Source organism: Pongo abelii, chromosome 3 (assembly GCF_028885655.2).
Source record: "Pongo abelii isolate AG06213 chromosome 3, NHGRI_mPonAbe1-v2.0_pri, whole genome shotgun sequence".
Lineage (NCBI taxonomy): Eukaryota > Metazoa > Chordata > Mammalia > Primates > Hominidae > Pongo > Pongo abelii.
This window is the reverse complement of record NC_071988.2, coordinates 4909490-4919420: the sequence shown is the minus strand read 5'-3', so window position 1 is coordinate 4919420 and position 9931 is coordinate 4909490. Positions and strand designations below refer to the sequence as shown.

Here is a 9931-nt window from a genome sequence, read left to right as displayed (position 1 = left end):
CCATGCCCCTGGGCTCACAAGCAGACTTTGTCCCATGCAGCTGCCTCTTCTTCACCCTGCACGGCCAGCTACGACCCTGGAGGGACCTAGGTCCAGGTTTGGGAAGAGGATGGGGGTGGGCCACAGTGGAAGACTTTTCTGATCTAAAATACACTGAGCAGGGGCTGGGCGTGGTGGCTCACGCTTGTAATCCTAGCACTTTGGGAGGCTGAGGCAGGAGGATCACTTGAGGCAAGGGGTTCAAGATCAGCCTAGCCAACACAGTGAAACCCTGTCTTTTCTAAAAATAGAAAAAAATGCCTGGGTGTAGTGGTGCATGCCTATAGTCCCAGCTACTCAGGAGGCTAAGGCATGAGAATTGCTTGAACCTGGGAGGAGGAGGTTTGCAGTGAGCCGAGATCGTGCCACTGCACTCCAGCCCAGGCAACAGAGTGAGACTCTGTCTCAAAATAAATAAATTAATAACTGAAAAATAAAATAAAATACACTGAGCAATATCTTCCAACTCAGTCATTCCAGAAGCTCTGCATTTCAGGATTTGGGGACTGGTGCATTAGGGAAACTGATCCTTTCCCTGGGCCACGATCCCTCTCCTCATGCTGGTTCTCAACTCAGAACCCAGAGGGGGCCAGGTGCGGTGGCTCACACCTGTAATCCCAGCACTTTGGGAGGCTGAGGTGGGTGAATCACCTGAGGTCAGGAGTTTGAGGCCAGCCTGGCCAACATGGTGAAACCCCGTCTCTACGAAAAATACAAAAAATTAGCTGGACATGGTGACTCAAGACTGTAGTTCCAGCTACTTGGGAGGCTCAGGCAAGAGAATCACTTGAACCTGGGAGGCAGAGGTTGCAGTGAGCCAAGATCTCACCATTGCACTCCAGCCTGTGCGACAAGAGCAAAACTCTGTCTCAGAGAAAAAAAAAAAAAAGGCCGGGCTCGGTGGCTCACGCCTGTAATCCCAGCACTTTGAGAGGCTGAGGTGGGCGGATCATGAGGTCAGGAGATTGAGACCATCCTGGCTAACACGGTGAAACCCCGTCTCTACTAAAAATACAAAAAATTAGCCGGGTGTGGTGGCAGGCGCCTGTAGTCCCAGCTACTTGGGAGGTTGGGGCAGAAGAACGGCATGAACCCGGGAGGCGGAGCTTGCAGTGAGCTGAGATCACGCCACTGCACTCCAGCCTGGGCGACAGAGCAAGACTCCATCTCAAAAAAGAAAAAAAAATAGAACCCAGAGGGGAGGCAGGAGGCAGGATGGGCTTAAGTGCAGCCCAAGTGGTCAGCAAAGTCCACCAGACTCTGCCAGCCCTGACGCCCTCTGGGCTCCCCCTCTTCCTCCTCTCCTGGCGAGGATCTCTCCCCCCGCTTCTCTTTACCCATGGTCTCTGCTGGCTCAGGCTTCTGGCTGAGTGTTCCCTGCTTTGCCCACCCCCCATCAACTCCCTGAGTGTTTCATGACCTCCCTGGGAGAGCTTCGGATTGGGTACGTCAATGTCCACGTAGAGCAAAGTGTCTCCATGGGGCACAGCCATGGCCCTGGGCCACTAGGGATCCACTCTGCCAATGGTTCAGAGGCCATCCTTGATCTGATCACCTGTGCTGGGGACAGCAGGTCACAGAGGAGAACATGGTGCTCTGTGGGTGAAAGCCCTCCAGGAGGGGGCACTGCACATGGCAGAGACTCGCGGGGTATGGGGGCCAGGCTGGAGCCAGCGTGCAGGTCTGCGTGGATGAATGAGTGAATGGCTCACCCACAGAGGATGGTGGCCAGGGCAGGGGAGGGCTCCAAGTGAGTTCACACCAAGAGCCACCGAAGGCACTGGGGCTTAGACTTGGGGAAGAGAAGACACCCGTGTAGCCTTGGCTGTAGTTGGTAAGGCTTGCTCCCGGTTTTCATCCTCCCTCTTCTCAGACAGACGAATGCCTGTGCTCCCTAGACCCTTTTGCAGCTGGGCAGGGTCATGTGACTAGTTCCAACCACTAGGGATGACATGTGTCACTTTTGAACCAAACACTAAGACCTGTGTGAGATTTGTCACGTTCTCTTGCCTGGCTGCAGTGAATTCTGAAGCTTTTGGTTCAGATTTAAGTAGCTTGGAATGCACAGCTGCCCTGGGGAGAAGGGCTGAGGATGGAAGCCCTGCAGGCACGGATGTCTCCCTGCCATCTCTCCCGGGAGTTCCTCACACAGGCCCAGGTTGGTGCTGATTTGGGAAGGTTGCTGTCACTATCAGACACGAAGACTGGCATGGAAGACTGAGCCAAACTGGCTTAGAACCTGGGGCTGTGAGGTTCAGATGGCAGACGTCATGAGTCTGGAGGGCAAGAACTGTGCCAAGCACACCCCTGCACCCAGGGCAGTGCCAGGCACAGATGCATGCTCAGCAAGTGCGTTCTCAATTGACCCTATAGACCAGGCACCAATGAACACTCATTGCCAGACAAGAGTGACAGATCCCAGGGCCTGTGGACATGCATGTCTCAGCTTAGGGCAGCAGTGGTTTCTAATCCTTAGGGTGCTGCACTGTCTAGTATGCAGCCAGTAGCCACACGTGGCTCCTTAACTCTAAATAAGTTACACTGAAATCTCCATTCCGCTCGCATCGGCTGCATTTCAAGCACTGGTGGCTGCCGTGTTGGGCAGCGTGGATGTAGAATGTCCTTGTCATCGCAGGCAGTGCAATAGGACAGCGCCGTTCTAGAAGCACGAACGCCATAAGACTCTTTGGGGAAAGCACACAAACCAGATGGGCTCCAGCCTTGCTAAGAAATACTCCAAAGACATTCCCAGTTCATAGAGCGCGGTTACAAAATCATCAGCCCTCTCGGGCTTATGGTTTGATGGAGGGAAATGGTCAATAAAGTGAGAAAGAAGAAACTGTGGGCCAGGCACAGTAGCTCATGTCTGTAATCCCAGCACTTTGGGAGGCTGAGGAAGGAGGATCACCTGAGGTCAGGAGTTCCAGACCATTCCTGGCCAACATGGTGAAACCCCTGTCTCTCCGAAAATACAAAAAATTAACCGGGTGTGGTGGTGCACGCTTGTAATCCCAGCTACTCGGGAGGCTGAGGCAGGAGAATCATTTAAACCTGGGAGGTGGAGGTTGCAGTGAGTGGAGATTGCGTCATTGCACTCAAGCCTGGGTGACAGAGCAAGACTCTCTCAAATAAATACATAAATAAAATAAAATAAAATAGAAGAAACTACTGATACACAGAGGGCATGAGGAGGTACCATGAGGAGCATGGGGATGGGTGGCAATTTGGAAAGTCAGCAGAGGGCCCTGTCTGACGGGGAGCTTCTGAGTTGAACTGAGAAGGAAGGGAGGGACCCTGTGTTGAGAAGAAGCAGAGCTCCCCCAGGAGGGAGATCGTGGGTGAAAGCCGGAAGGCTTGGTGTCTGCAGAACTCAGAGAGAGCCACAGTTCGGGGCTGTGACCATGGAGACAAACACAGGGGCTGGGGGGGACGGGAATGGCAAGTGGGGATCACATAAGGCCTGGCTCTTGAGGCCACGGAATAAGGCCACTGGGAGCTTAGTGTGATCTGACTGATGTTTTCAAAGCATCACTCTGGCGTTGGGTGGACATAATTTGCCCAGGGGCAAGTGTGGGAGCAGACGGCAGAGGAAGGCTGTGCTGTAGTAGGGGAGGGGCCTGAGTGTGGCCAGGGTGCCTGCATGTTCTGGCTGCCCGGGCCAGACCAGGCTTACACCTGTGTCCAGGGTCATAGGTCAGAGTACCACCTCCTGTTCTCAGCATGTCCCACTGGATAATTCCACGGTGGTGTCTGTGCAGGTGGAGAGCTGTAGGTCGATGCTTGGGAGGTGGCACTTACCAGGGCTTGCTGACAGTTGTCCTTGGGGTCGGGGGAAGAAACCAAGGAGAATACTGATTTCTGAGTGTGTAACCGGGTAGACGGTGATGGGTAGTGTGTGTATGGACAAGCTTTTTTGGGGAAGACCCAAAGTTCAAAAGAATCATGAATGTCATTGGAATAAGATTAGAGATGATGAGATGTTTAATCCCCACAGGGCACTGTTCAATCCCGTGCGGGAGCCCTGCCTGCAGTCTCTTTCCTTCTAGCCTTTTCCTTGGCCCTGTGCTCAGCCATAACCAGCCACCGAATTTTCCAGAACCTGGGAGGCTGTTTCCAGCCTCAGCGCCTCCGCTACTGCTGTTTCAGCTGCCCGGGATGCCCTTCCTTTATTGGGGAGGTATTTATTCCCTTACCTCCCATTTACCAAGACTTAGTTGGGGCAGCATCTTGTCTAGAAAGCCTCCCCTGACCTAGGGGTGTATTTGGGACCTCCCTGGGGCCAGCTCCACAGAGCAGCGATCAGCCTGGCTGCCTTTGTCTCCCCAGCCTCCGGGGCAGGTGCATATCAGGTTTCCCTCATCACTGCCATCAGCAGAGGGCCTGGCCCTGGTGAGGGCCCAGGAATTTGTCTGTGCAAGCTGCCTCTGGGGAATGTCCTACGGGGGCCCTAATGCAGACACTTGACCCCTCCCCAAGGCCTCGCCTGCCCCATGTGCACACCCAGCGTTGAGCCTGGAACGGGTGCCCTCCACAAGCACTGCTTGCAGAAGGGGCCTTGCCTTTAAAGTCACACAAGTTCATAACAAGTGGTCTTGTACTTCCGCAAGTTATAATGCATCGTCTTTTATTTTCCAGGCTTCCTGGGATCAGATATGACATTGCACTAATGAGAAATGGGGGTTTCCAGTTGCTCAGGCTCAGATTGCGCAATGGCAGGAAGCATATTAGGTGCTAAAAACTCCCTCTCCCTAGCCGAGCCAGGCGGGTGAGAAGCCGAGTGCGAAACAGGACTTGGCGTGTCATGGGCGCTAAGGAAGCAGAGTAAGGCCGACTCACAGGCAGGAACCTCGGGACACACACAAAGAGGCAACACCCACTGCAGACGGGGAAACAGACTTTGGTGTTTCAGCCACCTCTCAGCGCACTTATCAGCATCCTGTGACGGCCGGCGCTGCAACCTAACACATGCCTAATGACAGATACCAACGCCTTCGCTTGGGGAGCCCGGCTAGCCTCCTGCTCCGGGATGCCCTGCTGGCTTCGAAGATGAGAAGAGCCATATCTCCATCCTATCTCCATCCTTCTCTCCCTAACAGCGTGTGGTTGTCTGTTTCAGGGAGCATATCGCTCCTGGGGCGTGTGGGGTTTATGTTTCAGGCTGAGACACCGCCAGTCACAGCACAAGGATGGTGCATCAAGAGCTACGTCGGGTATTAGGCAGGGTACGTGGAAACCCTTGATTCCAGGGCTTTGGCCATCAGAGGATGATGTTTTCTCTCCAAGACTTGGAAAAATAACAGCAAGGAAAACAGTGGTGGCTATACTTCACATGTATTTACAAAGCGTTATTTAGAGGGGTCTGTCTTTAAGGTTACCTGTGTGACGAGAAAAAGAAAAACGAAAGAGAAAAGAAACCAGACAGGGAGCACTACGTATGAGGACCACACCAAGAACAGACTGAAACCACACAGATCCGAGCGGTGGAGAATAAGGCTGGAGGCCGCTCCCCTGCGGAGGGACCGTAAAATTAAACTCTATATATGTCATCTCGCGTTTCAGTAGGCTATACTTTTTAATAAAATAAAAACTTCTGTGTTACTTTAAAGATATCGTGTAGGCATCTAGGGGGCGATCTGGAAGAGGAACGCAGCGCATGGGGGGGCGCTGGTGGAAGGTGCCCTGTCTTGTCCTTTGTTGACATTTGTCCCTAAAGAGACCCATCACAAACGCCTGCAAAAATCACACACCCCACTCTTGGCACTGTCCCAGACGCTTGCTGCCCCATCCGCGAGTCTGCCTGTGAGGCCAGGCTGCCCAGGCTCCGAAGGGCCGTGTGCCCACCCCCGATGATGGTGTCAGCACCTGTCATCAACAAGCCTCACAGCTCACATCCCGGCCACCTCTGTCCCCCACGTGCCTAGCACCGGGGCCAGGGCACCTCAAGAACACTGGGAAGGTGGGCTGGGTTGCAGCCACCTGTGTGCTCTGTCTGATGCCTGACACAGCCACTCTGCAGCCTCTCCCTGACACCAAGCCACAGCGGGGAAGGGTGGTGTGAAGCTAGCCGTCTCGGCCCTAAACTACGGGCAGGAGCGTCGCTGGCAGGCACAGGGGCCGCACCTGCTGGGGGACCCCCTCCCGCCCACCCCATCGACACAGAGAAGCCAGAGCAAGGTGTGTGGGAGGGGTGTGCGTGGTTTTCGCCAGGGGCCCCTCGCCTTGGCATCCGGCACACACCGGTGGGGCAGGCTGGCGGCCGTCAGAACAACAGGGCTTTCTTCTTAAGGTCATTCCTCTTCCAGAGGGCCAGGCGGTCAAACTCCTCAATGCTCATCCCAAACACTTCCTGGAACTCCTCGGGCGACAAGTGTCTCTTCAAACAAAAAGGCAAAACAGAAGGGACCAGTTAGCCACGCAGCAAGGGACACCATTGGGCAGTTTGCTGCCGACAAGCAATCCAGGGGCAGGATTGCACTGAGGACAGGGTGGCCCTCAGCGTGCTCGGCCTACTGGCGGTTCCTGGCACCCTCTCTGCAGTGAAAGAACTGAGCTCAGAGGACAGCGACCCTGCCAGGGACACACAGGGGACACACAGCACCCAGTGGTGGAGCTGGAGCCAGAATCTTCCACTCTTGACTCCTACAAAGGCATCTGCTGCTGTGGACCAAGTTCATTAACATGTCCCAGAGCAGGACCCCCACCTGCCCATGAACATCTGAGCTTTTATAGATTTCCTTCAGTGGTCATATTTGTTACTTCAGTGAGTGGTCACAGCTGTCATCCGAGAGCAGGAGGTGGAAGGTTTACCCCTGGGATTTCATAGCCCAGGAGGGTGAGCAAGAACGCCAGGCATGGCCCAGGCCCGGGTGCAAATCCTCCCTCCACCGGAAGCCCCTAGTGTGTGAGCGTGGGAGAGCTGTTGTGCCTCTCAGAGCCCGGCTTCTTGTCTGGGGTCACCGTGGACAGGCACACAGCTTGGTGGTCAGGGCGTGGATGCCAGCGCTTCTGGGATGCCATAGGAGTGAGTTAGCCCCTGGAGCCTCAGTCTGCTCATCTGTGTGTAATGGGGTCCCCTAGAGCCCACACCCTGGAGCTGTGGGGAGGAAGGTATGTATGGACATAGGTCAGCACTGCCTGTGGACTGCACCCGTGGGTGCTGGCTGCACGTGTTAGTATGACCTCAGCCACCGCAAGCTCAGTGGAACTCCTTGCCAAGCAGCCACCTGCCTTCTAGCTCTGTGGAGCTCCCTGCCAAGCAGCCACCTGCCTTCTAGCTCTGCCTTGCAGGGCCTGCAACCCCCACTCTCCTGCCTATCTTCCTCAGCAGGCTCTGAGAAACCCCGCAGCCCTCAGAGCTGGCTCAGGCTTCCCCTCCCCTAAGGAGCCTTTCCAGGGAGCCTGGGACTTTCCATCCATGGGGATGTTTCCCTTTGCTCCCCTTGCCTCGCCTGGGCGGGGCTGAGAGGAGGAACTGGAAGGAGGCTGGATAAGGCCAGTGGCAGGAAGAGGCCAGGCTCTGCCCTGAATCCCCGTCTGCTGCCCTCTGAAAAGTGTGGCTTCAGTGCAGCTGTGTGGGGAGCAGTTTTCTGTAGTTCTGCGACACGCTCCACACAGTTATCATATGCCCCAGCCATCCACTCTTGGACAGACACGCGGAGGAATGGAAAACAGGGACTCAGAGAGATGATGGTCACCCACTTTCCTAGCAGCATTACTCAAAATCACTGCAATGTGGAAACAAGCCAGGTGTCCATCAATGGACAAATAGATACACAGAATGTGACATGTCCGTGTGACGGAATAGCCTTCAGCCTTAAAAGGTCGGGAAGTTCCGACACATGCCACAGCGTGGACGAGCCCCAAACACACCGGCTCCGTGAAGGAAGCCAGACACCAAAGACCACATAGTGTATGATTCCACTTCTCTGAAATGTCCAGAACAGGCAAGTCCATAGAGACAGAGCATGGATTCATGGTTGTCAGGGACTGGGGGAGAGAGGAATGGGGAGGGACTGTTTAACGGGTATGGGGTTTCCTCTTGTGGTGAAGAAAATGTTCTGGAGCTGGAATGTTCCGGAGTTGGAATGTTCCGGAGCTGGAGAGTGGGGTTGGTCGCACAATGTTGTGAATGCACTGAACTGTACTGAATGGTACACATTAAAATGGTTAAAATGGGCCAGGGTGGCAGCTCATGCCTGTAATCCCAGCACTTTGGGAGGCCGAGGCGGGTGGATCACCTTAGGTCGGAGTTCAAGACCAGCCATGGCAAACCCCATCTCTACTAAAAATACAAAAATTAGCTGGGTGTGGTGGCGCATGCCTGTAATCCCAGCTACTCGAGAGGCTGAGGCAGGAGAATTACTTGAACCCAGAAGGTGGATGTTGCAGTGAGCTGAGATCACACCACTGCACTCCAGCCTGAGTAACAGAGTAAGACTCCATCTCAAAAAAATAAATAAAATAAAATAGTTAAAATGGTTAATTTGGATGGGTGTGGTGGCTCACACCTGTAATCCCAGCACTTTGGGAGGCCAAGGCAGGCAGATCACTTGAGCTCAGGAGTTTGAAATCAGCCTGGGCAACATAGTGAGACCCCATCTCTACAAAAATTACAAAAATTACCCGGGTGTGCTGGCAAGTACCTGTAGTCCCAGTTACTGAGGAGGCTGAGGTGGGAGGATCTCTTGAGCCCAGGGGGTTGAGGCTGCAGTGAGCTGTGATCACACCACTGCACTTCAAACCTGGGTGACAGAGTGAGACCCTGTCTCAAAAAACAAACAAACAAAAAACTCAAGTGCTATATTAGAATCACTGTGATTAGCAAAAGAGAAAATGGAAGTGGAGACATGTGGTCAACTATGAAAAGTGTAAACCATTGCCATTCACACATTTCACAAGAATCACCAAATCTGTGTGGTATGCCCTGGATTTTGGAGCCCCAGCAGTTGGTGTGATCTGGAGGAAGGACTCAGGAAATCCCCCAGAATGCCATGTTTTAGTTGAATCTGGGCTCAGAGTCAGTCTCTCTTTTTCTCTCTCTCTCTTTCTCACACATACACACACACAAACACAGCCTATCCAGCAGGTCTGCCAGGAAGAGGCCCTCGGCCGCCTGCTGCTATCTCGAGTTTGCAAAGAGGAAAAGAATCCTGGTGCTTGCCAGAAATGAACCGCTTGCATGGTGCTGAGATCAGGGTTTCTTGGTGCTGAGAAATCCATCAGCCAGTCCACAGAAACTTAGAATTGTCATTTCAGACCGCGCCTCTTCAGACATTTGACACTCAGTGGGTCATTTAAGATAGCAGCCCTGCACTTACAGGTACCAAATCACCATCTTCTGAATTACGGTGGAACAATCAAGATGGATGAGATCAAAGGAACGAAAAAGGAAAATCATTTCTAGCTTTATCCAAGACCGGGTGATACCAGACCTTGTTCCAGACACGGAAAGCCAGAGACACAAGGCCCCTGGCAGGGGTAGGCTGGGGTGGTGAACTGACATGTAAGTAAATATGTAAAGGACGGGAGGCTGACACCAGAAGGACGAGGAGAGTTCAGAGCTGGTGCCTGGGGCAGGCCTCCCTGTGTCCACATTCCTGCTTCCTGCTGGGGGAGACTAAGGGAGGGGCACAAAGGTGCTGGTGGGCAGAGGGAAGGTGTCAAGGGGGTGGTGTGGCAGGATGGCTGGGCAGTGCTCCCTGCCATCTGCAATCCCATATTTAAAGGGAGGAGGACTGGTGAGTGAGTGGTCTCTTGGGTTTAGCTGGTGTCAGGTCTTTGCTGGAGGAGGGAGGAGTGGAGAGGGAGCGGACGGTGGGCAGGTGTGCCCCAAATGCTGGGGAAGGAGAGGAGGGCAGGCATGAGGATGACACCATAGGCTCCGGGCTGTGGG

General features: G+C 53.9%; 1 protein-coding gene across 2 annotated transcripts in view; it reads right to left on the bottom strand.

Annotated features, from left to right (window-relative positions):
* Positions 1-4646: 4646 nt before the first annotated feature.
* The window catches only part of ABLIM2 (actin binding LIM protein family member 2), a 190775-nt gene continuing 185490 nt past the window's right edge, over positions 4647-9931 (bottom strand). Inside the window, exon 21 of one of the 2 annotated variants that reach the window (XM_024246401.3) lies at positions 4647-6412. In XM_024246401.3, coding sequence (XP_024102169.2) covers positions 6299-6412 — 114 coding nt within the window. In that variant the 3' untranslated portion in view covers positions 4647-6298. The remainder of the gene's footprint in view (positions 6413-9931) is intronic. The other variant, XR_008524318.2, reaches the window with a different exon arrangement.